Source organism: Diospyros lotus, chromosome 8, assembly GCF_014633365.1.
Source record: "Diospyros lotus cultivar Yz01 chromosome 8, ASM1463336v1, whole genome shotgun sequence".
NCBI lineage: Eukaryota > Viridiplantae > Streptophyta > Magnoliopsida > Ericales > Ebenaceae > Diospyros > Diospyros lotus.
This window is the reverse complement of record NC_068345.1, coordinates 28,923,931-28,943,878: the sequence shown is the minus strand read 5'-3', so window position 1 is coordinate 28,943,878 and position 19,948 is coordinate 28,923,931. Positions and strand designations below refer to the sequence as shown.

At 36.4% G+C, this 19,948-nt stretch overlaps 1 protein-coding gene across 13 annotated transcripts in view; it reads left to right on the top strand.

The window, feature by feature from the left end:
* Positions 1 to 19,483, top strand: part of LOC127808104 (probable inactive poly [ADP-ribose] polymerase SRO1) — a 32,138-nt gene extending 12,655 nt beyond the window's left edge. Inside the window, exons 4-9 of one of the 13 annotated variants that reach the window (XR_008024870.1) lie at positions 177 to 279; positions 3,415 to 3,495; positions 12,213 to 12,279; positions 12,363 to 12,531; positions 12,601 to 12,705; positions 13,097 to 19,483. Coding sequence is in view for 1 of the 13 variants with exons in the window: in XM_052346476.1 (XP_052202436.1) it covers positions 177 to 272 (96 nt within the window). In the remaining 12 variants the exon portion in view is untranslated. The other 12 variants (XR_008024869.1, XR_008024867.1, XR_008024866.1 and 9 more) reach the window with 12 other exon arrangements.
* The last annotated feature ends 465 nt before the right edge of the window (positions 19,484 to 19,948 follow it).

Genomic DNA, 19,948 nt, shown 5'->3' with positions numbered 1-19,948 from the left:
TTTTCAACAGTTGTTATATTCCATCTCTTATCACCCAAAACTGCACACAGTCATCATTAAGACTATCACTTCCACCCTTCAAACTTCAATCATGTCTAACACTTTGAAGCAATAAAACTAACTGTATAATAAGCACCATTTTAGTGATGATTGCAATTGTTCATTTGCTGTTCCAGGATGGGAAAGTGACTGAAGAGACTTTTGTGGCACAGCTGCAGTCAGTTGTTGGGAAACAAATGCTGGTTTCAGCAATTCGAGGGATTTCAGGCTGAAAACAAGGTTTTTCATGTTTCTGTTTCATTAGGAAAGTTTATAAGTTATAGTTGTCATGGAAGATCCATTTATATATCCAGTATGTTACCTGAAAAAAAGAATTTAAGAGGCAAGCCTCATATAGATGTAACAAATGCTTAGGTTTCTCTTTTATGTTTCATTTTTCCTTTTTCCTTATGGGAGACAATATATGCACCCCCATTATAGATTTACAAATAGTGCTTCAATTTCATGTTGGCAATTTTCATTGGTTATCAATTATCTTCATTTATAGCCATCTCATGAAATTTTTCCATATGGAGATGGTGTTTTAACTTTTATCCTATCATTTCCTTGTTAGAAGAGTTGCGTCAGGAAGGGCATCCTGTGTCAAATTTTGCCACATTGTTCTTATACATGGGTTTGTATTGTCAATGTGACTTTTAGAAGCCAATTGACATTATGAATGTTGTCACCGACCCTAACTTGGTTAGAATAAGGTATAGTTAATGATGATGATGAGGATATTCTTCAGTGATATGATTTGGATGCTTTCTTAATTTTTTAGGCCTTACTGAATTCATGATACTAGTATGTACAATGACAAGACTTCTAACTTGGCAATCAGTCAATTCTCTCTTCCTCTCATGAGAGCATGAGATGACGTCCCATTTAAAGTTGTGTGTGAATTAAGTGGAGCAGTTGTTTGTTGTGGACATGTAATAGCTTTCAAGATATAGCTTATAGGGAAATGTATCTCTTTCTTTCTAGTTAATCAGTTATTAACTGATTTACAGATTTGTTTTTTTTTTTTTCCTTTTTCTTTTTGGGAAAACTGTGCTCGATACCCTTGAGGTTTATGGTAAATGCAAGCAGTACCCCTGATGTTTGAGAAAATACAGGGAGTACCCTTATTGTGCAAATCACATTATAATTTCACCCTGCTGTTAGTTAACCCAAGTTAAATGTCTGAAAATGACCAAAATGTCCTTGCATTTTAAAATTCTTGTTCTCGCTCCTCTCTTTTCTCTCTCTCACTCTTCCCCCTGTCTCTATTAGCCAAAAAGCATGGCGACCAACTGAAGCCACCCCCTCTCTTTCTTGGCAGCCATGATGCCACTTGCAGTTTCTCTCTTCCCTCTCTTTCTTCCCCTTCCTCTCTTTCCGGTGTAGGACATTTCTGGAATCCTACTAATATTGACTGATTGGAGGCTTATGAGGGTTAGAATGCTTGGGAAAATTGTAGAAAAGGCCAGGGTTTTGATATGCTATGGGTTGGGGCCATTTTAAAAGTAAGATATTGCTCAAAAGATGAGATTTTGGGGGCTGAGAATATGGCTGTAAATAGAGTTACGAGAATAAGAAAATGAAGTTGAAAGATTGGGAAAGAGAGAGATTTCCTAGGCATCAGACTTAGAGTTCCATAGGCATCACACACTGCAAGAAAGCATCGTGCTTAGAGAAAACTCAACATTCGTCCATTCACCAATGAAGAAAGGGAGATTACAATAAATTTATAGAGTTCTAATAACTCTATTCTTACTAGGATTAGGAAATCCTATTCCTATTAGGAAACTAAATATACTCTAAAACTAAATAAGGTTATGAAAAGAGTAATAAATAAAATCCTAACATAATTTAGAGTTTCCAAAAAAAGGGAAACATTATCAAAATTAAGGACCAATTTTAAAATGCTTCCTAAAATTCTTTTGAAATTACTTTAAATGTCCTCCATCACTTTTTCTTTCACTTTTGGACAACCCCATCCATGATGGAGTTCTTTGATGTCTTCCATGGCAAAATCCAATTGTAGATGGGTTGCCTTCTCTCCGCTTCCCTCTTTCTCTGTGTCCCTCCCCCCAAAAGGGAAAAAAAAAAAAAAAAAGAGGGTTTGGCCACCATGGCTCGCACCCTACCCCCCTTCTCTCTCTCTCTCTCTCTCTCTCTACACACACACAAACACACACATTAGTTCAATAGAGGGTTCAGCTGCCATGGTTGAACAACTCCCCCCCCCCCCCCCCCCCCCCCCCCCACACACACACACACCCCCCACCCCCAAAAAAAAAAATGATGATAGAAGGAAGAGGGAAGAAATTTTTTCACACCCTAGCCCTTTTTTGTGGAGAGCTTATAGGCTGTCTCAAAAAAAACTCTTATTGACCAAGTAAAAGACTAAAATGCCCTCTTTAAACTCTAAGATACTCAAATAAGCTCTTACAATGCTGTAAGAACTTATAAGCTCCTATAATTTAAGCTAAGCCAAACACCCTTTTAACAATGTTCTAGGTATGGATACTTAAATGATATTAATTTCTATCATATTCTTTTTATAGCTGTGTGTTATGTGATATCTCTTCCACCATGCTATAACAAATGAAATTTTGATTTGTTGTAGTGATTTATTGTAGTTCTGTTTCCATGTTGTAGCTCGATTTATCAATATCAACAATGTGATGGAGTATGACAATATCGATTATCTTCATTCGCCATCATCTTATGAAACTTTTTCATATAAAGATGGTATTGGAACTTTATCTTACCATTCTCTCACTATAGGGTTGTGTCAAGAGGGGCATCCTATATAGAACTTTGTCACATTCTTCTGTTGCATGAATTATATTGTCAATATGACTTTTAGAAGTCAATTTGACATTATGAATGCCTTGCCACTGACCTCAACTTGGTTAGTATAGGTGCTGTTGTTGATGATGATGATGATGTGATATGCAACACAAAGCTCAATCAAATGAATTAGTTGATGGTGATATATACTTGCTAATGTTTAAAACGCATGCTTAAATTGCCAACCAAGCAGTGATGAGAAGATAGAAAGCAATACTAACTACAATTGACATCTGTTGGAGTCAAAAGTCAAAATTGAATATATGGGGTAATAAATGTCAAAATTGATCTTCTGGGAGCTGTAGCATGGGCAATATCGTCAAACCAATCAGGGTGGTTGAATTGATTACATGCAAACAGGGCTCTTTAGAGGTCCAGTTCTTCAATTATGAGCAATGTGGAAAATTGCTCTTTATGTCAAGTTAGTTTTTTTTATATGTATGTAAGTATGAACAGGTTTTTAATGAACCATTTCTAGTATTTTAGGCTTATTATTATTTTTTCAAGTATAAAGTAATTAAATTTCATTGTTCATAGTTGCAAGTAAAAGTGGTTGCTTCTGCAGCTTTGGGAGTGTGGTGACTGGGGAGTGTCTATACACAGGCACCCAATTTTTAGGTAATGGGTAGCTCCAAAAACAACTCACAAACATGTTGTCTCATTTTGATGGTATTTTAAATTGTACTGTGGCTGCCATGTAAAGTATGAATTTTGTTAAAGTCATCAGTGTATCACTGTAAATAATGTACTTATGGTGATCATGTATTTATACTGTGTCAAGCTGCATGTCCAGTTCTGGAAAACATTAATCCCATCGAAGCACTATTAATCCCATCGAAGCACTCTTAGGGGTTGTTCAGTTCTGGAAAACATGCTCAGTTTATTGGAAAATTACTCTACAAAAAATGAAAAATTAGTAAACTTGTTCAAATACAAAAATTTTCTAAATAGAAAATAGAGATTTGGAAAACTTTGTTCTCCAAAATTGAATCTACATAGAAAATAGAGATTTGGAAAACGTTGTTCTCCAAAATTGAATCTAAATGGAAAATAGAGATTTGGAAAACGTTATTCTCCAAAATTGAACTGACTTGGAAAACTTCTAAAATGAGTTCTCCAAATTTTCCTTATTTTTTGAAGATTTGGAAATCGTGGTTTTCCACAAAATTTTTCCCTAATCATCTCATTTCCTTCTCTAACACAAGTTACATAAAAGGTAAACCTCTCTCTCTCTCTATTTTACATATATACCAATTTACCAGATTGGGAATTAGTTTTTTTTACTTCTAACATTCGAACGTGTTTTTCAAAATTTCCTATAGAAAATGAAAACTAGAAATTTTATAGAAAAACGGAGATAGAAAACTCAAAAGCATTTTCCACAACTAAAAAACCCCTTAATGTTCCTGTTGCCTCTTGTAGGGAAATATCATGCCTTGACGTAATGAAAATATATTCACTTTGAGTAGAAACATATTTTCCATATTCTTTCTTGTAATGCTAAAATTTTAATTCGTTGATGGCCCTATGATTGCTCTCTCTTGATTTCTGTAGGTGGAAATTGTTGTCGCCATCATCACCTCTTGTGCTATTAAGCTCTCTCTCTCTTTAAACTGGAGAAATTAATAACAATGTTGTCCATAGACTTGAGACATTATGCTTAAAATGGAAAAGTGTCCAGAATTTTTTTGATAATAAAATTCTATTAAAGCCAAAAGGAAAATTTTACAAGATGGTCATGAGATCAGCTGATGCAGAACCAGCCAAGAACAATAACACGAACGAGTATTCAAAGGAGAAACTCAATTCCCATCAATCCATTATGAAAAACTGCCAAAGAATACATGGCAAAAGGGTTCATATAGACTATAAATCCAACCCTAACTTGGACGAAAATCAAAGGTTATCTAGGAAAGAAGTAAAAAGATAATTGAAGATTAACTAGGAAAGAAATAATAAAAAAAAATGCTAATTTCTACATTTGCATTGCTAGAATAATATCTCCCAAGATATTTACTTCCATGCCCTCCATCATCTCTCTGGTTGAAAAGAACTTAGATCCGACGAGTTGTACTGCAAGTAGCACTCTACTCGAAAATCTTCGTCAACAATGCAAGTAGCATAACCTGAATGGTCATTTCACTTGACTAGTCATCTGCAATTACTGCCATGAGAAGAAGTTGCAATCTCATCATTGAGCATAAATATTTTTGGGAGATATTATTCTAGGTGGCAGAAATATCAAGAAATTAGCATACTTTGCTTATTTCTTTTTTTTCGCTAGACCTTTTGTTTATTTCTTTCCTAGTTAATATTTGATTACCTTTCTTAATTTCTTTTCTAGATTATCTTTGATCATCTTTCCTTCTTAATCTTTAATTATCTTTCTGTTATCTAGAATCCTAGTTAGGGTACAATCTATAGTCTATATAAACCCTTCTGAGATGTATTCTATGGCAGCCTTTGGTAATTGAATTTGATATTGGTTGATTTTGTCCTTTGAAATCTCCTAGTTAGGGTAGATTATAAATCCTATCCTAACTAGGAATAAATAATTGAAAGACAATTATAGATTAACTAGGAAAGTTGATCAAAGATTATTTGGGAAGGAAATAAAGAAAAATAATCACAGATTAACTAGGAAAGAAATAAACAAAATATTCTAATTCCTATATTTGCGTCACCTGGAATAATGTCTCCCAAAACCTCCATCACCAGCTTTGCTGTGTGGGACAAAATGTTGGGTGGTAAACCCCAAATTGGACGTAAAGAAGCTAGTCACAGCTTGCTGTCATAGGATTTGTACTTGTCATCCTATCTGAGAACTTATTAATTCCCTACCTAGTAAGCACAGAAACTTCATTTTGGTTATTGTGCCAATGGCAAATAAGTATTAGATGCAAAAATTATCAGACTTGAGTGTCCTAATTCTTTTACTATTATTTTTAATTGTGCACATGCTTAAAACACCCAATGGACACATTTATCCATGGGTTGGGCACAGTTAAAACTTTATCCATGGGTTAGACATTCATGTCATAGTAGAAATTTAGAACTTAGATTCTGGTTTTTTTTTTTTATTAATGGTTGAGCATGATTACACCTCCAACAAAAGTAGTTGTCATATAGGACAACAGTAATTCTCAATAATTAGTAATGCTTTTTGGATATTACATCCATAACATTGGTAATAAAAATTAATACTTTCTTCTATGTTGTATCCTTATCCTTTTTCTTTTTTGCTATCTATAAGAACCTGCAACCCCTACTAGGTAAACTCACAAATCACGTGCCACAAGCAATAGGCCACAAACCACACTTACTAGTTAAGCACACAGAAATCTGTGTGTGGGCATCCTTTTTAGCAACTGTAAGTTGTTCATTTGTGACTAGAAGGTCATATGCCTGAGTCTACAACCCCTTTGCAAAGTAAAGATAAGGATGCATGTAGAAACAACTCTCCTCCAACCCTAGCAAAGCAGGGATCCTCATGCATGGGAACACCCTTTTTCCTGTGTCTTGTGTCCCGACTAGTGAAATTAAGGTTTTGTTGTTTCCCTTGCTGCCATATCTCATGTCTATATTTATATTTATATTTTTATATTGATGTCAGTGCTTCTTAACCTCATTATTTGCACCAGTCTAGTATTGTGCATTATGCACTTGATGTGAGACTTGACATGTCCTCATTACCCTGCACCATGCTTTCATACTCTACTCAGTCCATTGTATTACCTCATCCCTTAGGTGTTCAGCATGGCCTGTGGTATGGAACTGTAGGTGAAGCTGATATTCTTTTCCAAATGTTGGATGCTTGCTTTCAATACCAAATTGAATTATAAAATGGTGTTTTTTTTTTGTAAGCTTAAGAACCACCAAATAGCTACTTGATATGGAATTATCACACTTCTGTCTTTCTTGACACAATGCATGTAATTGAAATGTTGTTGGCTGATATTGGTGATGCTAAGCTTGCTTTATTTGTGTAGGTAGAGCCACAAGAGAAGTTTTTGATTTTATGTGTAAATATATCATACAACTTTGGCTATTTGACTCAAACACCCCCTGAACTTCAAAATATCCCTATTAGTCCCTAAACTTTCCAAAAATTATCCATGACATCCCCTTTGTTACTAACTACGTTAAGTAAATTGATTGTGGACTTCCTGAACTTTGGGTTTTTGTCCTAGACACCCCCTGAACTGTAAATTTTCACCAAATTAATCCCTGAACTTTCCCAAGAAGTCCAAGACTGATTTGGTGAAAAATAAAAGTTCAGGGGGTGTCCAGGCCAAAGACCCAAAGTTCAAGGGTGCACGGTCAATTTACTTAATACTATTAGTAATGGAGGGGCTGTTGTAGCTAATTTTGGAAAGTTTAGGGACTAATTGGGCTAATTTTAAAGTTCAGGGAGTGTCTGAGTTAAATGGCCAAAGTTCAGGGGATGTATGGTCAATTTACCCTTTTTAATGAGTTCGAACATGTGTTTAAACTGGAGATAATTTGTAAGTCAATTGAAGCCGGAGGATATTTCATTCAACCTATTTAATGATTTGGAGGTTTGTGCAGTTGATTGTGTTTTATGAAATTGGAGGATATTTTCAAACACTCAACTGTTTGAAGATTATAGTTACTATATATATAACACTTAAATTTTTTTGTAAAGTGTTATCTATACATATCATATACTAACTGTTTTTACCAAAATTGTGATAATACAAGCTAGAAATTTGCAAAATATGCTATCCTGCCTGTTGTTTTAGTCCTTGTCATATCTTTCCTCTTTTATTCTTCTATTTATTTTGTGTTCGGTGTTCACATCTACTAGCAGCTGAGTGTGTAGTGTAAGATTTTTCCTGCAAGTGTAGAAGCTCAAACTGATTATTGTACGGCATTGTTTTTCATCTAAGAAAGAGTCGTTATATTTTTCATTGTATCTATGTTAATGGACTGGTTATTTAATTGTGAAAAAAAAGCTGCAGTAATTAATTGTGACTGATAGTTCTTTGGGTTCTAGAGCTTCTGTTTCTGTAACTTGTTTCATTTGGCATTCCATTTGATTGATGTGAAGTTACAGACCAATAGACCAAAATCCATCATTGTTGATTATTTGAATTAGCTATAGACTGTCATGTATGTAGGGTTAACCTAGGATTTAGAATGGAATTTGGGAGAAATCGGGGAAGATAGAACATCAAAATAGGGAGAATTAGAGCAGAAAGAGAGAGAGAACATACAGAATTAAGAGGTAACAAAGGTGATCGAGAGAGAGAGAGCAGATCATTGAGAGGGAAGAATATAGAAATCAGAGAGGAAATTGAGAGAGTTTTGATGAGAGGGGGAGTGTGAAATTCAAATATCATTCAACAACATACATTCTCTAACTACACTAGCCTATTTATAGGCTTTACAAATGAAAGTACTAATAGTTACAATATAAGAGTACAACTAAAAGAGAAATACGTATAATACATATTATTAATATATCGTTAGGGATCCTTGGGGTTGTGACAATTCCCCCCCCCCCCCCCCCATTAAAAGAGTTTTTGTCCTACAGCGATTGGCCACTGCTCTTCATTCAATCTCAGCTTTCTCTATCTTTTTTATTCTTCTTTATTTCTTTCTCCTTCTTGGCCTATTCCTCTTTGCTTTTATGTTACTTCTCTTTCACTTTTCCTGTCCATATAAAATGTAGCCTTTCAAAATATCTATGACCAAGTTCTCTTCTTTAGTTGATATGTAAGTGCCAATGATTCCTTTGTTCTTACCACAGTCATTACGTCTTCCCTCGATGATTGAAACACGACCTCCATATCTAGATTTAAACTTCGGAGCCTAAAGGTCCAAAAGTCCTAGCCTTAGGATCTCATCAGCCTTATGAGCAATTTTCTTAGAACCACTATAAGATTGTTCAGGTCCTAATTGTTCAATCAAAACTTCTTTAACTGCATGTGTTGCAATCTTGATCCAACCTAAGATAGATGTCACAGGTATCACCACTCTCAGCTCCAACCTGCCTCATAACTGGCATATCTAATGAATCAATGTTTTGTTCCCAATCTGATTGTTCCTCAATTTTCGGTAAGTCTAAAATTTGAGGAAGGACTCCAGCACCAATATCCGCACAGATGGATGGTCGCTCAGTCGGAATTACCTAATCCAATGTTAATTCCATTTGGTCTAACTTTTGGATGATGTTAGTCCAACTTTTCTCCCATGCTAGTACACCTTGACGAAGTCCTTCTACCATATCCACTATGTTCTCCCTAACCACTCCTGGTTCTACCTCAAATTCAAGAGGATCCAATAGCTCTGTGGATCGCTCCATTTTTAGGTAAGATCAGATCTGATCTCTCCCTAAGAGAAAAATCAAGAGAAATCCTTACCAAATTTTGCTTCGCGAACATCATCATAAACGCCTGCATCTGCTTGTGTATCTGATTGCCTACTTCCTCACGCATGTGATTGACTTCCTCTCGTAACTGGGTGATCGCATTGTCCAGCTTCTTTTCCACCACCGATTCTATAGATTCTATGCGGATTTGCATTTTTGTCATCGTCGTCATCGCCATCATCTACTGCAATTGTGACTCTATTTGTTTCATCCTGGTGCCATTTGCCATCAGAATTGAGGTCGTAGATTGAATTACTTAGCCGAGGAACTGCTCTGTTGCGGTCTCCTAAGGATTTGATTGACTCTGTTGTTGCTTCCTGTGAGTTCTATTAGCTCAGTTGTAGCTATTCAAGAGTTTTGGAATTGCCTGTATCTCTGAAAATCACCTGGCCTTGTTTTGTTGCCTAGATCGCTAGAAGTCACCTGACTTCGCTTGTTGTCGAGATTGTCGGAATTTGTCTAGTTCTGCTTGTTGTTTCGATCGTCAATTCACAACTTCCTTTGATTTAATCGGCTTGGTTCAGCCTTTTACAAGTTGCCTCCGTATCAACTTCTGGTTCAACAGCTAAAAATCACTTGAATCTACTTCACCTTCCTTATTCGACTGCTAAAATAATTTCAGAAATCACTGTTGAGAATTGTCGGCTCTGATACTAATTTGTCTTGTGCATAGGGTTAACCTAGGGCTTAGAATGGAATTTGGGAGAAATCGGGGAGGATAGAACTGCAAGATAGGGAGAATCAGAGCAGAAAGAGAGATAACAGACAGAATTAAGAGGTAATAGAGGTGATCAAGAGAGAGAACGGAGAATTGAGAGGGAAGAATAGAGAAATCAGAGAGGAAATTGAGAGAGAATTGATGAGGGAAAGTCTGAAATTCAAGTATCATTCAAGAACACACATTCTCTAACTACACTAGCCTATTTATAGGCTTTACAAATAAAGGTACTAATAGCTATAGCATAAGAGTACAACTAAATGAGAAATACATATAATACATATTGCTAATCTATCCTTGGGGTCATGACCTAGACTAACTTCATCCTTCTAGAATCAGTTGCGGTTAAGTGTTATAGTAAATGTTTCAGTCTTCCCTCTAGTTTATGCCTGTGTTGACGGATGAATCTTGTTTGAAGTGTATCGAACCTGGGGAATAGGGAGGGAAAGTAGTTCAAACAATTGATGTGATTTACTTGAAAGGTGATTGCAGCAGATGATTGTCACAACCTGATTTGTGACCAGTTGGTTTTAGCTCTGAAGAAGAATAAGAACAGAACAAGAAGGATAGAAGAACGAATTGTAGAGGGAGAATAGAGAGAAATAGGGAGGAAATGAGATGTAGAAGGAATTTCAGATTCTATTGCTTGATGCCTTCTCCAGAGAACCTTGGAGAGGATTTATACTAGCCAGAGGTAGGGTAAGTCTGCCATAGCAGATTCCTTCCCTCATGCGGTTACAACCAACCCTTTTGTCCTATTCGCCCCTTGCAGCTGGGGCCTAAAACTAACTCATAACAGAAAAATACAGCTAGATACTAAGTGTTACAGCAATAAGAAATAATAGGATATCCGGCTACTAAGGAATTAAAAAAAACCTCCGCGCAAGCTGGTTCATCTCGTGACAATGATTCTCATTTAAGAAAACATTTTAAGTTTCTACTTGGAATGGTGCTGCAGGCTTATAGCAACCTTTTTGGAAGCAAAAAAATTTGTAGCACAAGGTTGCATGATGTTGGCCCTATGTTTGGCATGAAATAATGGTGGATTATGGATGTGATGGTGTGCATATAAGTATTGTATATATGCTTGAGTTGCCAAGTCAGATCGCTTCCACACATGAACATCCAAATGCTAGTCTGTCAATGCTTATGGATCTCCAACCTCTTGCTCCAAGGATCAAGCACATGAATCTCCAATATCTCTTCATGTGGATTGAGCCCTCTCCAAATGTCAGCCTTGTGAGATAGATGAATTTTCATAATCTCTCATCGAGGGTCATGTTCTCCTTGATATTCAGGTGTCAATTTTATAAGGTGACACATTTCATCTCCATCTCCATTTTCAACATATTGGTCAATGGAGCTCTACGTCTGAGTGTCTTGTCATGTGTCCCCTCTGCCATATAGTTGTCCATAATATACAAGATTCAATTTTATAAGGTGGCACATTTCTCCTCCATATTCAACACCTTGGTCGATGAAACTCCATATCAGAGTATCTTATCATTTTGTCCCCTCTGCCAGACAATATTGAGGTCTCCTATTATACCATCTTAATTATGTTGAAGTTTTCCAAAAGTTTTAACACTTTAAGTTGAAGTAGGACTTGTGTCTCCATCTGTATGGAAATTGTAGGGGCTTGTGGATTGGAGGTTAAAGCTACAGGTTTCCTTGAGGCCTTTTCCCTTCTTTAAGGGAGCTTGGTAGAGAGAGAGAGAGAGAGAGAGAGATATGAGCAAAGAGTTTAGTTTTTTATTTTTTCTGGTGGGGGGATTGTCCAATTGTCAAGTTATTGGTCTTTCCACTCTCATCATTAGCCATAACTGATTATAAATGTTCTTGGACTCAGTATTGAAGTCCCAAGATGTCTGTATAAACAAGGGTCTCCAACCATTTGAAATTGGATTATCAAAATATTAGAGTTCTCTCTCCACTGCCTTTCTGCGCACTCTGGTGACTGGTTAGCTCTTTCCCTTCCTAGTTCTGCCATTGTATGCATGCTTGATGCTAATTGTGATTCCCAGCTCGCCACTATAACAGTAGTTACTTTGTTTTTGCTTTGTCAAACTCTCCTCCCATACAAGTTGCATTTTGTGGTAAAGAGTTTGTTAAGGTCAAGGATTTTTAAATTAGCATAATAGTTTCACATGGTAAATTTTGTTATATATGTGGAAATGTTAAAGCTCATGAAATGCATTCACTGGTTGAATTTCCCTCTGTCAGCTCAGAAATGGAAGCTTTTGACGTTGATGTATACTGTTGAAGTTGTTTTCTACGGTATGGTTGCAAGGTAATGTTAAAATTGCTTCTGCTTTATGTTGAGTTTCAGATCTCTTTCTTATTACAATATGTGTAATGTACACCATTGCTAAGGTGTACTTTTTCCAGGACTGAGCATTAGCATTTGTGTACAATATGATCTTCTATTGGACTTGGCGGCTTCTTGTTATTCAGACTAGGAAGGTTATTTTGGATGTTGCTGCATTTTTGTGTAGCTTCCCTTCATCTAATCTTGAAAACTTGGAACCACCAGAATGCCCGGGTAATGTTGGTTTTGCTTATATAATTTTTTATACCTATGTGCAAATAACTGATGTTTTGTTTGGAGCAGATAGTGCTCTCTCTCTCTCTCTGAGACAGCAGTCAGCAACCTTGGCAAATGTCAGTTCATTTGTGCATGATTGATCTTTCCTATGGAGAAGAAATCACCACAAAGGTACAATCAGTGCATAAGATTTTCTCAAGTAAGCATTATGCCTACATATTGTGCTTCACCTTGTCAAATTTCATTGGAATCATCAAGTCCACTCTACCCATGAATCAAGTTTTTTGTAAGTTTTTTCAAAATTTTAAAACTATCTACAAAAAAATTGGGGTTTTAAGATAATTGCAAGGACTGCCCCTAACATTTGAGAAAATACAGTAAATACTCTTGAGGTTTAATGTTGTGTTGCAATTTTTCCCCCTCATTTGTTATCCCTGTTAAAATTCCAAATTGACCCAAATACCCTTATATTTAGAGACATTTTTGTTGCAATTTCTTTCTGGTTGCAATTTCCTTCTCTTTCTCAAGTCTCTTTTTTCTGTTTCTCTCTCTTGGTCGACAGTAGTGACATCAATGGAGGCATCTATGGTTCCAGATATGAAATGATCTGCATGGTGGAACAGCAGCAATGGTTCAGCAGAGACGGCCATGACAATGGTAAGCCCCCTTTCCTCTCCCCCTCTCTCTCTCTCAGTGTTCTAGGTTTTATGGAACCCAAATTTATCTGGGCATAGTCAAACCCAAATTTGGGTTGGATTTGGTTTCTGATGACGATGGTAACCACCCCCCCCCCCCCCTCTCTCTCTCTCTCTCTCTCTCTCTCACTGTGTTCTAGGTTTTATGGAACACAAATTCATCTAGGTTTCATTGGTGGGGTGGTGTTTTTGGAAAAAAACCACCGAAAACCGATCATCCCCCCCCCCCCCCAATCTCTCTCTCTCTCTCTCTCTCTCTCTCTCTCTCTCATTGTGTTTTGGGTTCCGTAGAACTCAAATCGAACCCTCAATCTAGGTTTGAACGAACCCAAATTTGGGTTCAATTTGTTTTTTGGTGGGGTTTCATTGGAAACCCCATTGGTGGGATGGTATTTCTGGAAAAAACCCCACCAGAAACTCTCTCTCTCTCTTCTTTGAATCCAGATTTAGGTTCATTACATGCTGGCGATGAACCTAGATGGATTCATTACACCAGCACAGAACCCACTGGGTTCATCTTTGATGATGATCCCAGTGGGTTCCATGCTGGCATGGGTTCATCTTTTATTTATTCTTTTATTTATTTTATTTTGTATTTTTCAATCAGAGGAGAAAGGATGAAGGGTAAATTTGTCATTTTACCCTTGGTTACAGTATTTCTCAAACGGGGGGGGGTTGCAATTTACCAGCTAAAAATTTAACTCGGACCAAAATTTTTTCCACAGCACAAAACAACAGAATGCCATGCAGCTAGCACTAGGAGCATAACTGCTAGTGCAGTTAAAAATCACTGAAGAAAACCACATTGATGGTTTATGCCTTAGCCACTAAAGCATAAATTGCCCATGCGGTTTATGCATTATATCATAAACCCCACTTTGGTGGTTTCCTCAGTGCTTTTTAAACCTTAATAGCAATCCTTTCACTGCGAACTGGATGATATTTTCCTATTTTGTTCAGCAATAGAGATTAGTGATGTGACCGAGTTCTGTTTGGGACTAACTTGTTTTAGCTAACAAATTTTTTGCAGCTAGGTCTAAATTTCGAAAAAACAGTTTCTGTCATCCAACTCATATGTTTAAGTTGCTAGGTTTATCTGCCTATCCTTATTTGAATCAATCTATGTAAGATTTATGCCACATTTTCTTGCTCGAATTCATGCTGCCCTTGAAGTAAATTCGCCATCTTTCCTCCTCTTATTCAAGTGCTTGGCCTAAAATCAGACAAAATTTTGGTCAACCTACTACCGCTTATATGGATATGGGATATTATGATACATATTCACGATGTCATTGAAAAGGTTTAATATCTATAGAGATGAACTCCGCCTGGGGATGTTATCCACTGCCGGTCCCAAGCCCGGATAAAGGAGGAGGGTTGTGTTAGGTAGTCGACAGCCAACGTAAAACTTAGTCGGATCCAAAACATGAACTCTAGACAAATTATGAAAAAACGTTTGGGCGTGGGCGTAATCCTTCATAGCGACGCGCTACACTGCCTGCGTGTAGTGTCAAATGAGCTAGGGCCGCTGCATTGGTGCCCGGATGTAGTGACAAATGAGCAAGGGTTCCCGCATTTGCTTGGACGGATGTAGGTAAAGAAGTTAGTCCAATATCAAAATCAAAATCAAAATCAAAACCAAAACCAAAAACAAAAACAAAATCAAAACCAAAACCAAAACCAAAAACAAAATCAAAAACAAAATCAAATTCAAAGTCAAAGCCAAAAAGAAAATCATAGATTAAGGATTGGATCATGAAACATAGGAACATTAACAGGCAAAGCTATGGAAGTGGTAGATGTGATGATTAGGAGAAAGATTAATATTATGTGCCTTCAAGAGATGAGATGGGTAGGAAAAAAAGCAAAAACTTTGTCAGAAAATGGATATAAAATATGGTACACAGGAACTGATCGAGCAAAAAATGGAGTGAGGATCATTATGGATAAAAGCTTAGTAGATGAGGTAGTGGATGTAAAGAGAATAGGGGATAGGATTATTATGGTGAAGGTTATTCTAGGAAGAATGACTATGAATATCTTTAGTACATATGCACCACAAGCGGGGTTAGGTGAGGAGATAAAAGCAAAATTCTGGGAGGACCTAGAGGGACTCATACAAATTATACCAAGAGGAGAGAAAGTGATTATAGGAGGTGACTTAAATGGTCACGTGGGTAGAGACGGAAACGGCTATAGAGAGGTACATGGAGGGTATAGAGGGTAAGTCTATTCTAGATTTTGCAATGGCATATGGGCTCATCATAACCAATACTAGGTTCAAAAAACGGGACGAACACTTAATCACATATAAAAATGTCACATCAAGCACCCAAATAGATTACTTCCTCATGAGACAAGAGGATCGGGTATGTTGTAAGGATTGTAAGGTGATACCGGGAGAGTGTTTAACTACTCAATATAGACTTCTAGTACTTGACGTCCAAGTAAGAAATTGGAAGAGAAAAAATCACATAAAACAAAATTCAAGAATCATGTGGTGAGATTTAAAAAGGGAGAAACAACTAATATTCAAAGAAAAATTAAGGGGTAGAAGAGAATGGAATGGAGAAGGACAGACAAACCAAATGTGGAGAGAAATGGCTAATGCCTTGAGAAACACAGCAAAGATAGTGCTTGGAGAGACAAATGGTAGAGCCCCTAACCTTAAGGAGTCTTGGTGGTGGAATGAAGAAGTGCAATTGAAAATTAAAAATAAGAAAATTTGCTATAAGGCTATATATTAGTGCAACAATGAAAAAAATCAAAAAAATTATAAAGAATAAAAAAAGGCAGCAAAAAAAGCTGTTAGTGAAGCAAGGTTAAAAGCATACAAGAATCTATATAAACGACTTGGTACAAAAGATGGAGAAAGGGATATATATAAATTAGGTAAAGCAAGAAAAAGAAAAACAAGAGATTTAAATCAAGTGAAATGCATAAAAGATGAAAATCAAAATGTATTAGTGAATGAGGGAGCGATTAAGGAGAGATGGAAGGAGTATTTCACAAAATTACTCAATGATGATGGCAACACAAGAGTTAGGTTGGGACATCTTATTAACTCTGAAGGGAACGTGAGCTATACATTTTATCGACGCATAAGTCCAAATGAAATAAGGCAAGCATTAAAAAAGATGAAAAATCATAAGGCAGTGGGACCGGATAATATATCAATAGAAGTATGGAAATGCATGAGAGAATAGGGTATCTCCTGGCTAACGAAATTATTTAACGCGATTCTTAAATTAAAAAAGATGCTAGATTAGTAGAGGAAGAGTACTTTGGTCCCTATATATAAAAACAAAGGAGATGTTCAAAACTGTGAAAATTACAGAGAAATTAAGTTAATGAGCCATACCATGAAACTCTGGAAGAGAGTAATAGAGCAGAGGCTCAGAAAAGAAATAGAGGTCTCAGAAAATCAGTTTGGTTTCATGCCCGATAGGTCAACAATGGAAGCTTTATACCTACTGAGGCGCCTAATGGAAAGGTATCGGGATCATCAGAAGGACCTACATGTGGTGTTTATAGATCTAGAAAATGCCTATGATATGGTCCCTAGAGAAGTATTATGAAGGGTTTTAGAGAAGAAAGGAGTCTGAATAGCCTATATACAAGCCCTTGAGGACATGTATCATGGTGCAGAGACAAGGGTCAAAACATGCGGAAGGGATACTGAACCGTTTAAAATTACAATAGGATTGCATCAAGGTTCTGCACTGTACATACTTATTTGCTTTAGTAATGGATGAACTCACTAAAGATATTCAAACAGAGGTGCCATGCTGTATGCTATTTGCAGACGACATAGTGTTGGTAGATGAAACAAAAGAAGGAGTGAACACTAAGGTTGAGTTATGGAGAAACAATTTAGAATCTAAGGGATTTAAATTAAGCAGAAAGAAAACAGAATATATGGAATGTAAATTTAGTAAGAATGCAAGAGTGGAGGATGTTATAATAAAATTGGGAGACCAAATCTTACAAAGAAAAGACCATTTTCGATATTTGGGATCAGTGATTCAAAAAGATGGAGGAATTCACGAGGATGTCACACATAGAATTAAGGCAGGTTGGCTAAAATGGAGAAATGCATCGGGGGTGTTATGTGATGGTAAAATCCCATTAAAATTGAAAGGAAAATTCTGTAGGACAGCTATAAGACCAGTTTTGTTGTACGGCTCAGAATGTTGGGCAGTCAAATACTAACATGAGCAAAAGACGAGTGTAGCGGAAATGAGGATGTTAAGATGGATGTGCGGCCATACAAGAAAAGATAAAATTAGAAATGAAGTTATTCGTAATAAGATAGGAGTAGTGCCAATAGAGGAGAAGATGAGAGAGACTAGACTAAGATGGTTTGGTCATATGAGAAGGAGACCAAGAGACGCTCCTGTGAGGAGAGTTGATGAAATAGAACAATTAATCAAAAAAAGAGGTAGAGGCAGACCTAAGAAGACTTTGAGGGAGATATTAAAGTTTGATATGAAGTGTATGAATCTCAATGAAGATATGACAAAAGATAGAAATATATGGAAGTTTAGAATTCATGTAGCCGACCCCACATAGTGGGATAAAGGCTGAATATGTTGTTGTTTATCTATAGAGATGGACGGGGGGAAATCACGTGTCCCTATTAGTTTATCTTTGTTGATGGGAATAAGAGAGATTTAAGGTTAGTTACTACTTCATCAATTTTGGTATTTGTGAGCAAGTGATTTTTGAAGGTGACCCTTGCCGACGGTAACGTAGGAGTAAGGGTACATACAAATTGACCTTAACTAAAGCCCTTAGTGCTGGAACCTTGTGCACCAGGTTCACCATTGTGAGCTGGTGGTTTTGTAATGCAAGCTAGAGCAAGGTGAAATTGTATCTAGAAAGTGGTGTTTCGCAGGTCGGATTGGATCTTCTTACCTTTACCGCAGGTTGGGAAGGTAAAGACCCTCGTAAGAAACTTCATCCTTTGATGGTTTTTTTTTTTTTTGAATCAATAATATTATATTGGTCGGAAATTTTTGTTGGTTTCTTAGAATCATATCAGAGTGGTTACAACGACGTCTATGACTGAAAATTTCGTTGTTGATTCTTGAAATTATAGAACAGCAGGAAAGAATACGAGCTTGGTTATGGAGGAAGCTATACAACAGGTAAGGAATGTGGGTATTTAAATCTGAGATTGAACTTACTAACCTTACTTGGGGGAACTAGGTAGCAAGGCTTGTAAGTAATAATTGTTGCAATTGTTATTGTTATTGTTTGGGAATTGGGGGGGGGGGGGGGGGGGGGGGTTGCCCCCTTTGGTTATTATGCCTAATATTATCTCACAGTGGTAGTGATAACTAGCCTTTTGAGGAGAAGTACAGGCACTCTTCACTTCCAGACTTCATTTATTATAGCACGTGAAGAAAGAGCAGAGCAGAAAATTCCAAGGGGAGTCGTTTTCTTATGGTTTTGAGAAGCACTCTTCACTTCAGTCCTCCTATAATCCTATTACCTTTCTTTTTGTTCTTAGTTTTCGTTCTTAATCTATTAGACATTAGCATGTATTGTATAGTTAAAAAGAGTGAATTGGAGGAGTTTTTTTTTTTTTTTTTTTAAGTGCATCACCCTCATTTTAACTCTCTTTTTTAATAAATTATATTTCTTCTTATTTTTACACCATATATATTATGTCTCTCTTTTAATGTTTTCTTTTCTTTTTAAATATGGATATTCACTCAAAATTAGGCGATGAATGCGCATCACATCACTATATCTATATATGTAATGTACCCGTAAAGGCGGAGATTGTAATTTGCATTGAAGAAGTTTGCCTTTAGCTTCCAGCTTTTTCGTTCGCTCCAAGAGGAGGCACTCATGATGGATTGGAGGGCCCCCCTCTCCCCCAAAGTCACCACCACATATCATACATAGATGAACCCTAAAATAACACATGAATTTTGTATGCTTGTTAGGTAACTTTCATGTATAACGTTTTGGGCCCGCCCCACACCGACAAAAGCGAGGGTAGGGTTGCGAAATTGACCTTTTATAATGGTATGAAGTTACGCCAATCTAAGCTATTTTGTAATGACCCAACATTTATTCCTCACTATAAAATATTGATTCTTTTTAATGCATGTGATATAAGAAGGAAAACCTCATAATCAATTGCAAACTTAGCTCAGTAATTTTAACAATATTTCTAGGAGACTATATATTGTGTATGTACTTTTTCTTTTTTTTCTTCTTTTATAAAGTAAATTATACTTAAATCCCTTAATTAAACTACTACTTGTATATATATATATATATATATATAATAAGCACTAGTGATTGGTTCTAATTATGTAGAACTCATAGATAGCGGACGGTTTTTGATTTCTGACTCTTTTGATTCTTAATTTTATTTTTTATTAAATAACTTAATTTAAATTAATTATGATTTGTTTTAATTAATTAAAGTCTAATAAATGAGGTCCAACCACAAAAAGATAAAAAAGAAATTATATAAATAACCCAAATCATGAAAAAAAAAAATTAAACTAAATACAATTGACCCTTGATTGCATGTGTTTGGAGGATGCCTTTGGACATTGCAGTCTCGCCGTCGTCCGCCCATCACCTCCACTCGGCAACTGCTGCATTTGACTTAGAAAGAAGGAAATTACAATAAATAAATAAAAAACAAATGGTTCAAAAAGTTCCGCTCTTATGATTTCCTTTGAGAAAAATAT